Consider the following 16939-nt stretch of genomic DNA (forward strand, 5'->3'; position numbering starts at 1 on the left):
AGGGACCACATTTTGTGTTTTCTCTCCCTCAACACCTCTTTAGCCTTTGAGGGGTTGAAGAGGATATGATTATTGATGTATGGGGTGTGGTGGTTATCCTTCAGATTTTTTTCTCTTCTCAAATTTTACCATTCAGTTTTCATCTTTACAAAGTATTCCAGGATAATAAATCAACAATGCTTTAATATAACCGACTTTGAGAATGCTAACTTTGAAAGAGGCAAGGCTATGGCATACTTAAATTTAAATGTATGTTTTGTATGGATTAATGTGAGCTTTTTGTGAGTTGGAATGGAATGAACACATGGTAAATGGACTTGATCTGAAACTGGATGGATTTCTCGGTTGCTTGTAATCTTAACTGTTTCTGTACATGGAAATCATTTTTTTTTTCAAGAGTAATGCTGTTACTGTTTGGAACATTACAAAAAGTGCCCTTCAATTCATTTTTTTAATGAGATAATGAAATTAGGAAATTTATCCCTACCCAAAACCATGCTGCAAAAATTCCAACTGGTTCCTGTGAAAGCCTTGGACTTGATTGTAGACCTCATTGGTCTTCCTCTTTTATCCCTTCCCTCTGCCCTCCCAAACTTTCCATCCTTCTTTTGATTTTTACATGTAGTTAGAGGGGGCTTTCTTGAGAGCTTCAGTCCAACTAATTTGGTTTTGCCAAAAGTTTTTGCTTTGTCTCTTGTTAGGGTACAAATTAATGTAACTTTTGTATAAATGTTAGCAGCAGCAAAAGCCCATCTGGCCCTGCAAATGATAATTTGAAATTCTTTCAGCATTTTATGACTTGAGGTTCTGGCAGACTTTAATTTGATTCTTCTAGGCTTCTGCCAAAGTTATTTTTTAAAGTTAGAATAGAACTGGAACTCTTTTAGAGAGAAAAATTACACAAATATCTTGCCATTTCATTTTAAATCTATTTCTATTATTGCTGACATTTAAATTTAATTATAGAGTAAAATTGCTTGATTTGTTAAGCAGGCGGTGATGGTGCTGAATATCTGTTTTATAACAATATCAATTCTCTTTCTATATAATAATGCTAACTTTTTTCTTGGTCTTGTTTTGTTCAGAGCTGCCCAGAAACTTAACCTGTCCTCAAAGAAAAAGAAGCATCATGCACCTTTGCTGCACTCCCATGGTGTCTCTATCTATGCCACAAATTTTAGTGGCATCCTACAGATGTATCCTCCTCCAGCACCACCATGCCTTTTAAGAGCTGTATCAAAAGTCAAAGACAACCCAGGAATTGGAAAGGTATTTAAATCTCTGTTTCCTAGTTGCTTCCTTAATAATAATGAAGAATTGGATAGCCAAATGTATTCTGACTGGAATGAATCTAATCCATTCTAATGTAATCTAGAAAAACTGTTTGTTCCTGTTGACAAGAATGTAATCCATGGTTACAGAGTCCTGTTACTTCAGAAGCAGATCATGATAGTGGATAGACATACATTTTAATTTGAATTGGCACCTTTGTGCTAAGCTGCATCTGAAAGCTGCTACAAAGAAAGCTATCCGAAAGAAGAGCTTTTGGAAAGGTGCTGGTACATTGATAATAGTAGGACTGCTAGGACTATACTGATACTATGGGAAACCTTTCTCAAATATGGGTGTTGCTTTTTTCTTATTCATGTCTAAAATTATGTGGCAGTTATTTGGCTATCATCATCTGTGCAAAATTCTTCTGCACAGCCCTGAAACTTAACCTCTCCCCCCATTTACCCTTATGTGGTGTCACTGGATACAATATGTACAGTGATATTTGAAGTTTGGCTGCAGTTACCAAGGTAGGCCTTAATAACGGCTTTAACTTATGTTCATTCATATTCATTCCTCTTCTTCCTCTACACATCTCTAGATCCTTTTCTATAAACAATGAGAAACATTGGGAACAACGGACCAAGAGAGATCCCAGGCACGATGCTACTGAAGGCCTTGGACACCTCCCAAATGGCCAGGGTCTTAGCAGGACCATGCACAGAGCTTCAGATATAACTTTAAGTTCCCTTTGGAATCCCACCAAATCCATCAATTTCTGGGGACCAATTCAATAGGTCCTAGCTCCCTTCAGAGACAACCTCAAATTCACCAGGTGTGATCTAACCATGACAAAGGCATAGAGGTAGCTCCTGCTTCAGACCACATTGCCATTGCTCTGACAAGAAAATCATGTCTGGTTTGGGCTACTGTTGCATGAATGACTGCCCATGCAGTGGTGGGATTCAAATAATTTAACAACCGGTCTGTGCCCTAATGATTTCTTCCAACAACCAGTTCAGCAAACTGCTCAGAAAGTTAACAACCGGTGGGGCAAACTGGCTGAATCCCACCATTGAGTCAATGGTTGCCATGGTGGTCCTGAATTCCTGAGCGCCTCCAAGGCCCATCCAGGGAAAACAAATTGATAAAATTAAGGAGTTTTCATTGTGTCTTCTGTTTGCTAATTGGTGTTCATGGATGTGTCCTGCTAGTGTTATGCCTGTCTGCCCTACATAGTGACTGTTAAAGTCCTTACACTGTATGTTGTAAATGATTCCTGTTTTTCCTTCTTGAGCTACACTGTGTCTTTGGTTTACTGAAGGTGGTTTGCAGGGCTTTAGTTGGTTGTTTCTGAGATGCTGTTGATGTATGGCAGTGTTATCTTTTTCATAATTTACATTGGTTGTATTGTAGTGTATTGTGTGATCAGGCAATTTTTGATAAAGTTGTTTGGGTATTCATTTTGATGGAAGATGTTGTATAGGTGATCTGTTTCCTTTTTTGGGGGTTCTTACATTGATCCTCTTGTGGGAGGTTGGTAATAGAGCTTGTTATGGAGCATTTGGTTTGCATGAGTAGTCATAGACTTCTTTCTAACTTGCCACCATTTCCTCTGCTGATGAAAATATTCTGAATGTTTTGTTTTGTTATTCCCTTGTGAATTTTACCCTTTTGAAGAAGTGAATAGTTTTGTGTCTTCTCTAGTTGTTCTTTTTCTTTTAATCAGAAGGTGTTTTCTACATACTGGATCCATACTTTCGGTTCCATGTTTGGGATGACAAATGTTTAATGTGCTTTAATGCGGTGTCCAGAAATGATAACAGTTCCTTGGATATACTTAGAATCAAACAAAATATGGATATTACCTTGTTGTGTAACAAAATGTCTGTAGGAAAACCCAAACTATGGAGCACCAAGGATTCCATAGTTCAATCCTCAGCAACATATATTCTTTTCTATTAGTTCTAGATATATCTGCACAACATAGAGTTTGATGTAGGAATAGCATCATAAGATTATTAAGGTTTTGTAGTTGAAATTCTGGAACATTTAATGCAGTTTGTTAAACTTTGGAAATGGGAGGAAGGAGGAAGATGTATCTATCTATTATCTACTGGATGTCTATCTGCCCCCCTCTCCCTCTCCCCTCCCATCCATCCATCCATCCATCCATCATCCATCCATCTCATCATTTTTATCTTACAGTTCAAGACACTCTGAATGGCTAAGGTAATGCAGGAAGGAAAGGAGGAACAAGGGGAGGGGGAAGGAAGAAAGGGAGGGAAGAAAGGTAAAAAAGAACAGAAAAAGGAAGGGAGGAAAGGGAAGAGGGAGGGAGGGAAGGAAGGAGATGGAGGATTGAAGGAAGGAAGGAGGGATGGAAAAGGAAATAGGATAATGACAGAGTGACAGGGAGGCAGGGAGGAAAGGTAAAAGGAGGGAGGGAGGAAAGAAAAAGGAAAGAAGGAAGGAATTGATTCTGATGCTCCCTCTCAACTTCCCACAAGGAAACTTAACGGAATGACAGGATGTTGGAAGTTGCTTCTACTTCTACTCCTCCCCCCATTTGCTTTGATAAGGAGATATTTCTGAAGCAATAACCCAACATGGCATAAGTTATCTAGTTTAATATAATTATAACCCACCTATTATTTAGAGGATCTTACAATGAATTACAGTCCACAAAACAATGTAAATAATATATTTATTAAAAATACAATATAAGACATACTGTAACAAATAATATTAATGAGGAGGCTCTTAAGGGATGAAGGCCTGGTCAACTTGTGGTTACTAAATTCCAAATATGAGAGTAAAAAGTCAGATCTTCATCAGATGATAGCAATCAGGGGGTTCTGTTGGATTGTACACTTTGTGGGCAAAAATTGTTTGAAATAGAGATAGCCAAAGTTTGCTATATCTACTTAGAGGTTGGGCACAGGACTTTGGAAGATCCAGTAGCAAAATGTTGATTTGTTGTAGGTGCTTTTCCACAATTCCCATTGAGTTTTCCTCTGTGCATTTCTTAACTCTTACACTAAAGAAGCTAGCTGGGACTACTAAGTATGTATAGACTCCTACCGCAACCACAACTACACCCCTTCTTTGCTGTCATAACAATTCTGACAATGGATTATTTTGACTACTTAAGCACATGTATGGAAAGATGATCTGGGGAGATGCATTGACTTGGATGTGGCGTGGAAACATATGTTTTCATGTAGCAAATTAACGCCCCCCCATTAGACTTGTCATTCTTTGCAGTTTTTCTCTTGAGAAATAAGCAGCTTTGAAAAAAACCTAATAAAAAAGCACAAGAACTAAAGAAACTATTATAACTTGCATGGATTTTCCCCAGTGTAGATATTTCTAAATTACCTTGTCAGATAAAAGTTTGCTCTGTGATTGAGCAAGAGAAAAGGTTAGTGCTTTAAACTTCAAAAAAGTGAGTGTTGTGGGAGACCTCAAAAATAAGTTGCATTAACATTCAAATTCAGTTATGATAGAATTTATTCTCAAAATTACAGAACTAGAAAGGGTGTCATTAACAACAGCTAGATTTGTCACCAGCTTTATACTCTCCAGTTCCCTCTCAGTAGTTTGAGGTCATTTTAGGCCTCTTTAGAGAGCTGACAAATATTAAAAATATGCAAGGCAAGAATTATTTCTGCTCAATGTAGTTGGAATATTTTCAATAAATTTTTACATGACACCACAGGGATTGATGTGTATGTGTTTCAAAAAATCAGGATGGCAGTAACAACCAAACAATTTAAGCCCTGTTCCTTTTTAAAACATGACACACTTGATGCATGCAAAAAGCAGCTTTAAACATATGGTTGCACCTAGAATAGAATAGAATAGAATAGAATAACAGAGTTGGAAGAGACCATGGAGGAATTCCTTCTTGACTTTTTGTTTACTCTCATAGTGGATGCCCCTGCATGACACAATGTGCTATGAAGATGTCATTATGAAGCATCCCTACGATTTCCCTGGTAGATTTTATTAAAATGTAGAATGGGAATCTATAGTCTGTCTAAAACAGTGTTTCTCAATCTCAGCAACTTAAAGATGGATGGACTTCAACTCCCAGAATTTCCCAGCCAAATGGATTCATAATTGAATCCAACCACATTATGTGTAGTCTTTAGTGGAACTGCATTTACCTAGAGGAAACTATGCAGTGGGGTATCACACATTTCCATTTTAGGTCCGGTATTCTCAATATCTTCATAAAAGATTTTGATGAAGGGATAGAAGGGAAACTTGTCAAACTTGCAGATACCAAGCTGGCAGAAACACTCCAGAAGATGGGTTCAAGATCCAGAAGGGTCTTGTAATATTTGAACATCGGGCAGTAGCAGTAACTGATTGATTGATTGATTTATTTATTATATTGTATGCCGCCCTTTTCCCTCAAGGGGACTCAGGGCGGCTCACAATTCAAATCAGGGAAGGGGGTACAGACAAAAATAAACAAAACATAACTGTGAGAAATCTAGGATTCTTAGTGACAACCACTTAAATATGAGCCAGCTGCCAAAAAAGTCAACACAGTCCTAGGCTGGTCTAACCAAGGGATAGAACCAAGATCATGTGAAGTGTTAGTACTGCTTTATAATGCATTGGTAAAACCAAACTTGGAATATTGCATCCAGATGTTGAGATTCTAGAAAGAGTGCAGAGAAGAGCAACAAAGATCATTAGGGGACTGCAGGTTAAAACATACCAAGAATGGTTGCTGGAATTGGATATGTTTAATTTTATGAAAAGAAGGATTAGGGGTGACATTCCAATACTTGAGGAGCTGCCATAAAAAAGAGGGAGCAGCTATTTTCCATAGCATCTGAAGGTAGGACAAGAAGCAATGAATTGAAACTAATCAAGGAGAGAAGCAACTTAGAACTAAGGAGAAATTTCCTGGCTGTTAGAACAATCCATCAGTGGAATGCTTCCTTCAGAGGTTGTGAGTGTGCCAAGGAAGATATTCGAAAGCCTTTGCAACCAAAATAAGTTAGATTATGCTCAGTTTCTGACATTAATATGCTATTTAAGATAATTTATCAAATTCTGGTATTTAAAAAGAAGACATTCTTTTTACAATAAGTGGTGCTCTGCATTCTAATTTGACTTTCTTTCCCCTTTTTCTGGAATTGTAGAAAACTTTTTTTCAATGCAAAATGTTTTTCTTTGAACTCTATTCAGGACATGCTTTATAATTTAGTGTCATTTGCCAAACTAACAGGAGGTGCTAGTTTTAGAAGGTTGTAAAGCACTGAAAAGCGATATATAAGTCTAAGTGCTATTGCTATTTCTATTCCGAAAGTTCTTTCAATTTTTAAAACAACCGAATAATAGAATAACAGTGTTGGAAGGGACCTCGGAGGTCTTCTAATCCAATCCCCTGCTCAAGCAAGAAACCCTATAACCATTTCAGACAAATGGCTTTCCCAGTGGTGGGATTCAGCCAGTTCGCACCACTTCAGGACAACTGGTTGTTACCTTTCTGAGCAGTTTGGTGAACTAGTTGTTGGAAGAAATCATTAGGGCAGAGAATCAGTTGTTAAATTATTTGAATCCCACCACTGGGCTTTCCTACCTCTTCTTAAAAAGCTCCAGTGTTGAGCACCCACAACGTCTGGAGGCAGGTCATTCCACTGATTAATTGTTCTAATTGTCAGGAAATGTTAACTTATTACTAGCTTGTTCTTCTTGACTAGTTTCCATCCATTGTTTCTTGTCCTATCTTCAGGTGCTTTAGAGAAATTTATTTAACATTTTGTGTTAAGCAATGTAAATCTCTCTCTCTCTCTCTCTCTCTCTCTCTCCTCTCTCTCTCTCTCTCCTCTCCCTCTCCCTCTCCCCTCCCTCCCTCCCTCCCTCCTCCCTCCCCCTCTCTCTCTCTCTCTCTCTGCATGGGGGGACAGGAAATGAAATCCATGACTTTACATATTGATTGAGAAATCATATATTTACTTGTCTTTCATTTTTTAAATAACATTTAGGGTTTTTTTAGTCTCTTCTTCTTGTCAGCCATAACTGAACACAGTTTCTAACCCTACACAAACTTTTTCTTCAACTTGTATGTCCTCATCAATTCTTCTTATGACAGTTGTTGGATGGATAACAAATAGCTATTTAATTTTGTCATCTTTATTGCTACTTGTTTCCTAATAACTTCAATGCAATTTCCAGTATAAATCATTTCAGATCATGCCTGGATCTGACCCTCCACTTTAAAGCCTGAAGGCATTTTATAAAATTGAATAATAGTAATCTTCATTATAGGATTGAAAGTTGGATGGAATGAAGTTTATCATGATAATAAAAAGTAATAAATAATAACCAAACTGCTTTTTGTTTAGTGCATTGTATGGATGATTAATGCACACAAAACACAGTCTCTCTAGTGAATGCCTTTAATGGATGAATCAAAAGGTGGAAAGTTGCACAGGGATACACACTGTATTTCATTCTATAACTGCTTTTAAAAAAAGTGTTTCATGCCAGCCTTTGCGGAAAAAGAATCAATTGTAACTGGGGCTGTGGAATCGTCCAGCCCCACCCTCAGTTGTGAATGTTGTGTTTTTTAATGTTGTCTTGTTTTTGTATGTCTCTCCCTCCCCTTTTCTTATTGTAAGCTGCCCTGAGTCTCCTTGAGAGTGGGCGGCATACAAATTAAATAACTCAAATCAAATCAAATACAGGCTATAGTCTGAAAAGAGTAACATGATAGTACTTCTTCTAGGTTGTCCCAAGAGAGTTTGATGCAGTAGTTGTTCTCTTAGTATGAAAAAATTGCATATAAAAGTGCCATACGTAGAAGCAGTGCAGTAGAGGAAGGATATCTAGGAACCAAATCTGCAAGTTATATACTTGTCAGTCAGTGGTAGGAATGTGGGTGCTTTCAGATAGGAACATCTTTAAGGGCAGAAGGAGAAGCAGAATGGGGTTTTCAGAGCTCTTACAATGTTCATTTAAGGGAAAATAAGAGAAGAAAAACAACTGGATCAATTCAGGATTGAATTTTGGAGTCCCCTCTGAAATTGATTGTTTGCTTGCAGATGTTTCCATACCTAACTAGGTAACACCACAAGGGAGGTGGGGGGTTTGTTCCCTGTTTGTACAGTAACTTGCCTTGCCAGTTTTCTTGGTATGGTTTTCTCCTTCAAAAGAGACAATAAAAAACTAAGAAGGAAACAAAAAGACCAGGACACATCCTCTCCAGCCAACAACCAGCCAAGTGAAGACAATCAGAAAACAATAACCAAACATATTTCAAAGCTGTGTCTATTGGACAAATGGTTTCAAAAATAAAGATTTTTGTGTCATAGTCCAGGATTTTATTTTCAGTACCAACACTGGAACCTGTATACAAATCACTATATAATGGAAATTTGGTTTCTGTCCATATGTTCTTGATATCAGAAATATAACCTAAGAGGAAACATATGGTTTTGTTCTTGCTACTATTCAGTCATTAAGAGTTGGAAACTTTTGCAAATCTACTACAAATCACCCAAGGATGTAATAGTAGTAGTGCCATTTGCCTCTCATTGCTTTAGAGAAATCATACAATATCCAATTTCAGCCTAGGAGATTATGGCACACATTTATTCGTTTGCTTATTGATGGGTGGGCATGGTTAAAGAGTTTATCTACTCATATTATCTACTCATATTATAATACATATGATAAAAGATAAATAAAATCAGCCCTAAATCCAGTGCAAGTTAAAACTCAAAATTGTTTCCAAAATACTAGAATCATATTTGGCTCTAACAAGATCTCTGCTAAGAGCAATTCAATTCATTCAAATAAATGTTTAGCTAAATAAACAAGACTTTAGGACTATTCTTAAAGTGACAAGAAGTTTTAACAAACTTTAAAAGAGGCTAAAAAAAGAGCTCCAATTCCTGGTCTTGAAGTGCAGATAATTGATAGAGGTAATGCAAGATACCTTTCCAGTAATTCATTCCCAAACCATTTAAGGCTTGAAAAGTAATATTTTAATTTTTTGAAATACAGAATTTCAACTCGTTTGTTATTTCCAATTCATGTTGGAAATAACAACATAGTCTCCAGTCTGGAACCCTGGAATAGATAAGGGCGAACAAATTAAGTCTTATCGAGAACATATTCTGGTAGGAAAATGGATAACACATAATGGAGGGATACAGCTAATCTTAGAGGCGTTTGCTATTCCCTAAGAGCATTGCTTAGAAGCCTTCACTGGATGCCAGGTTATAGCAGTCAGTTTTTCAAAGTTAGGTCAAGGTCAGAGGTGGTTTGTACTTCACTGGGGGCCATCAAGATTCCCATGAATGTAGATTATATTAGAAAATCCACCAGCCCCAAATCTTGAAAGGATATAATGTTAAATAACAGTTTTCCTAGACTGAAGTCCATTTCCTTGCTACCCCTGTCTGGAAAGCCTGACATAACCTCAAAGGAATAGAATAGAATCATAGGACTGGAAGGAACCTCAGAGGTCTTCTAGCCCAACCTCCTACTCAAGACAGGAATCTTCTACCATCCCAGCTAAGTGGTTGTCCAGTCTATTTTGAAAACCTCCAGTGATGGAGCACCTACAACCCCAGACTATTGACTATTGATTAATTGCTCTTACTGTCAGAAAATTTCTCCTTCCTTCTAGGTTATGTCTCTCTTTGACAAATTTCCAACCCTTACTTCTTGTCCTGTCCTCTGGTACCCTAGATAATAAGTCAATCCTCTCTTCTTTGTGACAGCCCCTCAACCACTGGGAGACAGTTAACATGCCCCCCCCTGATCCTTTTCTACAATAGGATATACCTAAGTCCCACAACTGTTTGTCATACGATTTAACCTCCAGACCCTTTATCATCTTTGTGAATGTCCCCAATAAGTTCTAAGGTGAATACAAATTCCAGGAGGGTGCACTATTTAGCACAAGAAGCACTGATGTGCCAGTTGCATGGCGAATTATGGTGTTTCACTGTGTACTTCCCCCTTGTATTTTCCCCCCCGTGCCAAGCCTTTGCTTTTCCATCGCACATATCTCCTCTGGCCTTGTTGGTTAGCATCTTGAGCACCCAGAAAATACTGCTACACAGGCTGCATCACTTAGAGTGCAGAAATCAAGGAAGAAATTTTTATAATTCAGTGATAATAGACGCGCCCATACAGGGAGGAGATTCTTAAAGGGGAAGTGGAAAAATGTTGTTGAAAACTTGGATATTCTTTGCATCAGTGTAGAGACGACACTGATTTAGTGTAATATAGTAACTTCCTGCGTTCCATCTGGCCTTTGTGTTTGGTATAATACTTTCCATATATGTGTTTCTATCCGTCTTAATTACTCCAAAAATGAAATGAATTTTAAATTCGTCTGCTTTGTTTTCATTTTAGCATCATCTTAACAGCTCTTAAAATGATAGGAATAGTAGCATTTCAAAGTGTGTGTGTGTTTTTTTTCCCCTGTAATCTTCGACCTCCTGGCTATTTTATTTATTTTTAAAGAGTACTTTTGCACTGTGGTAAGATTTCCTTCACTAAACATGCTGAACACTCCACCCATCATCACTTCCCTCTTGGACTCAGACTGAAATGTATAAATCCGAGAAGTTCAGCAGTTTAATGTGAACCTACCATGTTTAAAACCCACAAGAATTACCGAAGCAGTTAATTAGCAAGATAGTTTTGTGATTTGCATAATACAGACAGCCTCATGAATAAGACAAGCATCCATTCTTATGAGGATGCTTAGAGGGGTTGCCATGCATGCATTTGTTTTAGGATAATTTACAGGAATTATAATTTGTTTGTAGAAGACCCTTACAGCTTGATTTCTAACATGCTGATTATGATCATGCAGTTAACATAACCAACAACTTGAAATATAGTTCTGTCGTATTGTTCTCTACCCTTTACAAAACAGAAGGAAACTATATTAAAGCCATTTTAAAAAGACATAGAATCTACCAGATTAGGAGGAGGTAACCCTATACTCCCCCATCCCTTAACTGTCCCTGGGAGGTTTTACCAAGTGAGGGCATCTATTTTGGGAAGACCTCCAATACTTACAAACATGCGTATGGTTGTTTCCTTGAGAACTCAGCTCAGTTTATCAGCGCTTGAGCTTTCATGGAAATGAAACTTACATCCAATTATAATCTGGCCAGTCCTCATTGCTCAGCATGTATTTGGGGAGGTCTCTGTCATCATGATCAGTGCATTTTGGAAGACCTTCCTTAGGGCTTTTTGTCTGCTAAGGGCTACAAATATTCTCCTTTGTTGAAAATTGCTGGTTTGGTACCCATGAGGACTATAGAACCCTTATCTAAAGACCAATTCAATACAGCAACCCTTGTTTGTTTTACAACTTTGTCTAGGGAGAACCAGTCAGATAACACTCATCTTCTAGGCTGACCTATGTCTTCCTGATGTAACTGTTAATATCTTTATACAGTCTGGCGTTAAAGTCTCCAGTCAGTAAAATATCTGCATTTGACAGCAGTTGACATCTCTTTCAAAACAGTTTGCGCAGAGGACCAATTCTAAAACTGTAGGTTTAGATTCTTGCCAACAGAGAAATAAATATCAATACAAGAGTTGGCCCAGAGGATTTACTTATCTACCAGATTATCTGGATGTGATTGTTAATCAGATCATTCTACTGTGCGCTGCTTGGAGAGTCTAAGCATGGTTTAAATTCAGTCTATTCGCCAAAGGACTGAGTTGATTTTCTTAGCCACGCCCCCTCTCCTCATTGAGGCCCAGTTCAAAAACTCAGTGCAGCCCAGTTCAGATGTATTTTTGGGGAGTTCCTCAGTTTTGGGGTGAATAGACTGGGACTCTCCTTAGTTAGCTAGTAATTTTCTTAGTTTGTAGTCGGAGATAAAATTCCCTTTTAAATGTCATTTGACTCTCCATTGATTGCTGGGAGGACTTCGGGCTTCTAGGCTCCTCATAGCTGACGGAACTTTGGTTCATTGAGGCGCTTGTCCAGTGCTACTGGCGAGCTCAGGGGTGGCGGGAGGCTTCCCCCCCCCCATCTGTCAGTTTGGACTTTCTTTCGGCCGGAGACCTTGTCGGAGGCTTTCGGAGTGCGTCTGACAGCTCCCTTATCGCCCAAAGAAGCCGTTTTTGTGCACTTTGGATTCCAGCCATTACTGCTTGCTGTGCTTTTCCCTCCTAGCTAGCAGATCGCTGTGGGGAAGCTTTGTTCGGGGCTCCAGCAAGGCTTCCTTCCCAAGAAGAGTTAAACAGGTGGCTTTGGAGAGCTTTGGCCTTCGGGTTATACTCCTGTCTGGAGGACACATCTGCGAGGCATGCTGCACATGTCAACTTGCGGTGGTGCCAAGCCTACTGTTTGCATAGCTGAAGACACCATGGCTGAGAGAGGCAAGAGGGTGCCAGAGGAGCATCCAGACCCCTCATTGAAACTCTGTAGGCCAGACCCCCCTGAGAGGGAGGGAGGGCAATAAGGACACCAAAGGGAAGGGGACTCCTAACCCCTGAGGCGGCAAGGCTTTATCCAAGGCTAAGCCCCACAGGCATAGGCTCTAGAAAAGACCTTTGAAAGGGCCCAAAGACTGTCCCTATTCCTCTGGATCACCATCTAGGGATCCTAGTCCCTTACCTGAGCCTCAGGTGGTCTTTCCCAGGACTCTCCAAGGGGGGAAAATTCTCCTCCAGTAGTGGATGAGGGATTTCAGGCTTCTTTGCCTGCAGCTTCCCTGGGATATCCAGAGTCTTCTTCCATCCAGGAAGAAATATGTCCATTTGCCTGCTCAATTGTTGGGAGGACATGGTTTCCTCATGACAGACTGGCAGGGGAGGGTCAGGGACATCAGGCCCCTTGAGGATCAGGTCCCAACTTGTCCTCTGAGATGCAAAAGGGTCATTGAACAGGCCATTGAGAGGCATCGAGGCTGGTATTCGTAAAAAACTCCATGGCTCCAGAGGTCCCTCTGCCAGACTGCCCAGAAACCTGCCCAAGGGGATTAGGTACAGGGTCCCCCTTCTCCAGGCTCCTCCATTAGCATGGAGGAATCCGCCCTAGAGGAGGACAATGTAGAGAGCAGGAATTTCAGAGAATGAGAATCGTCCTCCTGATAAGCCTGCCTTCACTGGCTTATTCCGGCTTTCTGTATTTAAGTCATATTACATAACGCTAAAAGCTTCTACTCAATTGGGCACTACTACCACGGGCCCCTGCCCCTCTGGATCCCAGGATCTTTAAGGAAAACACTCCGGCACAGGAACTAGTTCCAGTGCCATACCTGTTTGTCAGTGTGGTTTCAGCGCCAGTGGGCAAAACCGGGTTCCCTGACTAGCCCTAGCAGGGTGGATAAAAATCTTTACTCTGTGGAAAGCACTTGGAAGATTTGTTGCAACTTCCACAGCTGGATACCCCAATCATATCTCTTATTTATTTCTGTCCTCCTGACCTCTTTGAGGTCTTAAAAGCCGAGGACAAAAAGGTAGAGAAAGCCTGCCAGAAGACCCGCCAGGTGGCCGCTTGGTCTATTAAGGCTTCTACCTCATCGTCGTTTTTCACCAGAGCTTCGCTGTTGTGGCTGAGGCAATTGAGATCTAATCCCCCCTCGCAGGCTCCAGATGAGGCCTGACCATAATAAAATACTCAGCTGATGCTTCAGCTCAATGCAGCCAAGTTTGCCTGCCGGGCATTAGCCTCCAACGTGACTTCACGCCGTCTGCTGTGCTCCGTCACTGGCAGGCGGACATGAAGCCCAAATGGAAGTTGGCTTCCCCCCCATTCAAGACGGCCAATTATTTGGGGAGCCTTTAGACAAATTCTTAATTGAAATCAAGGATAGAGGAAGGTACTTCCTTCCATCACTAACAGGCAGTAGGAAAGGTAGCTCATTTTTTCGGAAGCAACCCTTTGGCTAACTCCTCAGGTGCGGATATCTCTTATCAGAGATCCTGTCCCCAGACCAATGACCATGGACAGGATAGAACATCTTCAGGGACAAAGGGCGACAGCAGCAGCAATCCTTTCAGCATCCCTTTCGTGGCGTTCCAACAACCACCCCTACCGCCGGTCCAAATGACCACCAACAGGATCCTCCTATAGGCAGTCGTTCCACTTAACGCATCCCAAGAAACGAACATGGCACAAGCTAGACATTCGGAGTTTGCAGATACATCAAGAGGACGGAGGGTTTTCGCTGCTTCCAATCACTCTTTGTTCCTTTCAGCCAGCACTATGGGACGGAAAGTCTCCCCTTCTACTATCGGTCCGCTGGCTGAGGGCTTACATTAAGTTGGCTACCAGCAGCAGGGCAGGGCAGTACCACCTAAATCACGCTCATTCTACGAGGAGTGCCGCCACCATGGCCGCGTGGATGACACAGCCTCCCGTGGAGGAACTTTGTAGGGCAGCCACATGGTCGTCCCCAACCTTATTCATTAAGCCTATCACACAACTGAAATAAAAGTTGATATTACTTACTTGCTCTTTCATGCAAATCTAATTTCACTGGTGGAGGTGTTTGTGAGGAAAAACCTAAAAAGGGGGAGGAGGGAAATATCCTAGTACCATATTTACTGTAGGAAAATAGTCCTCCATTTTTTCCAAATATTATTTAAAGGGGATATCCACAAGCTTGTTCTGACTCTCTGATTTCAAGGGATGTCATTAATATATCCAGGGGCCCTGGGAACCCATCAGTCGGCAGTGTTCAATCTTATGCTTCTGGCAGATTTTAGGAAGGTGTACAAGACTGTAGGGGATTTTATAGGGCATCACAAATCTTGCTTTCATGAATGAAATCGTTTTATCAATTCATTTCTGAAGCTCAGGGCTCCCCTTAATCTTTCTCAAAGCCCTAGTGGCACAGTGGTTAAAAGTGTAATATTGCAGACAAACCTTGCCCACAGCCTGGAGTTTGATCCTGACTGGCTCAAGATTGACTCAGCCTTCTATCCTTCCAAAGTCAGTAAATTAAGGACCCAGATTGTTGGTGGCCACATGCAAAGACATTGTAAGAGTGCTGTAAAATGCTAAGGGGCAGTATATACAGTATGTCTAAATGCTATTGCTATTCCTCAATCAGAGAGATGATGGGAGATGGTGAATGTTGTTCATAGTCAGAGCCATCTCTGTTGTTACTCATAGTCATTTAGTTTCAGTGTGGATATTCCTCATTGGGGTAGGGGTTTGCCTATATTGCAATGGATTGGTTTTGCTAGAACAAACCTTCCATAACATTTATAGTGTATTTGAAACCCAGCTTCTCACCTTCTAAAAACAATAATTTTTAAGAAGCAAGCTCTCAACAGCAGCTCTTTCTTTATGATCCTTTGACTTAAATGCTGTTTAACCATTATGGAACAAGAGATGGATGAGAAAATAGATATTATACATGTATATTTTTTTCTTGAAATCTCCTAAGCTTGGTCAGATGTTATAGTGGCAGAGGTAGTTCAAAGAAGATATTGTTATTTCTAGTCATTTCTAGTGCATTCATACTTTGAAATTTGTGTAATTTCAGTGTGCACAAAGAGATTGTATATCTGTGGGAGAAATATTGGCTTGCAATGAATTATGTAAATTAGTGTCTTATACATCTTCCTTTTCTTCCTTGAAAATGCTAGTTTTGTGCCACTGGTTTGGCATCTATAACTTTTATTTTCTTTGCCCCACATAAGTACATGGCAATAGCCTTATGTACTCCAGCCTGAGTTTTTTTTTGTCTTGCTGTGGTGATTGGGTAGGTTGTAACCTTCAGGGAAGCATCTTCATCCGTAAAGCAATGAATAGTGAGTGATTGAAGGATTTTCATCAGTGTCCAGTATTGGCCTGTGGGGTTTAAAGAAACTGTTTTTTCCTTTGAGATCGCCCGTTGATCTCCAGCCTCCTCCTCCTCCTTTCAGGGTTACCTACTTTAAAAATTCCATCTGATGAGGGCCTCACATCATGTATTTGATCCACAAATACATAGAACATGCTATTTTGGGGAAATTTTCTTACTTCTTTCTGGTCCTTGTTTGAGGTACAACTGAGAACTGATAGGATTTGGAGAGAAGAATATGTCTTAATCTTGGGGTATAATATGTACATGACTAACTGATAACATAAATACAGGAGAAATTGTTCCTGCTGATATCTGAAGTAGGGCTACAATATTTTACAATATTTAATATTATTAATCTGTTTGCTGTAGAGCCATTAACTGTATTGAACATCAGACTCAGTCACTTTCTGTTTCCATCTTGGTCTCTTCCTTTCTCACATATAGGTGTACACAGACAGGCATACAGAAAATTTGGAATTATACTTGATATTATATATTTATGCAAAAGTATACGTTCCCCAACCTGTAAAGTTTGAATGGAAGAGATTTACTATCATTTCTATTTGCATTCATGTTTAAGAGGAGCAGGGTGGAAAGTATTTCACATCAATTTCTTGTACTGATAGTTTCTTAAAAAGAGGGGTGGGGAGTCTTGCAAATTGTCCTTCCAAACTCCAGTTTTTAGATATGACAGTTAGAATTATGATAAAGCAATGTTCTTTTCTCACGGTATAATCAGAGGAGCTGGCGTATCCTACTTATTTCTGTGGGCAATTCCTCATCAAGCCCTGATTCAAATTTTGCAGTCGGATATAGTTCTTGTTTTCTTTCCATTTCTGTCTTTTGCTCTTTTG

The 16939-nt window shown here is 39.9% G+C and overlaps 1 protein-coding gene across 1 annotated transcript in view; it reads left to right on the forward strand.

The window, feature by feature from the left end:
* The window catches only part of LOC116506263 (kinesin-like protein KIF26A), a 57507-nt gene that overhangs the window by 10151 nt on the left and 30417 nt on the right, over positions 1–16939 (forward strand). The window contains 1 exon segment of the mRNA XM_032213914.1: positions 1086–1269. Coding sequence (XP_032069805.1) covers positions 1086–1269 — 184 coding nt within the window.

The sequence above is a fragment of the Thamnophis elegans genome, chromosome 1 (genome assembly GCF_009769535.1).
Source record: "Thamnophis elegans isolate rThaEle1 chromosome 1, rThaEle1.pri, whole genome shotgun sequence".
NCBI classification, from domain to species: domain Eukaryota; kingdom Metazoa; phylum Chordata; class Lepidosauria; order Squamata; family Colubridae; genus Thamnophis; species Thamnophis elegans.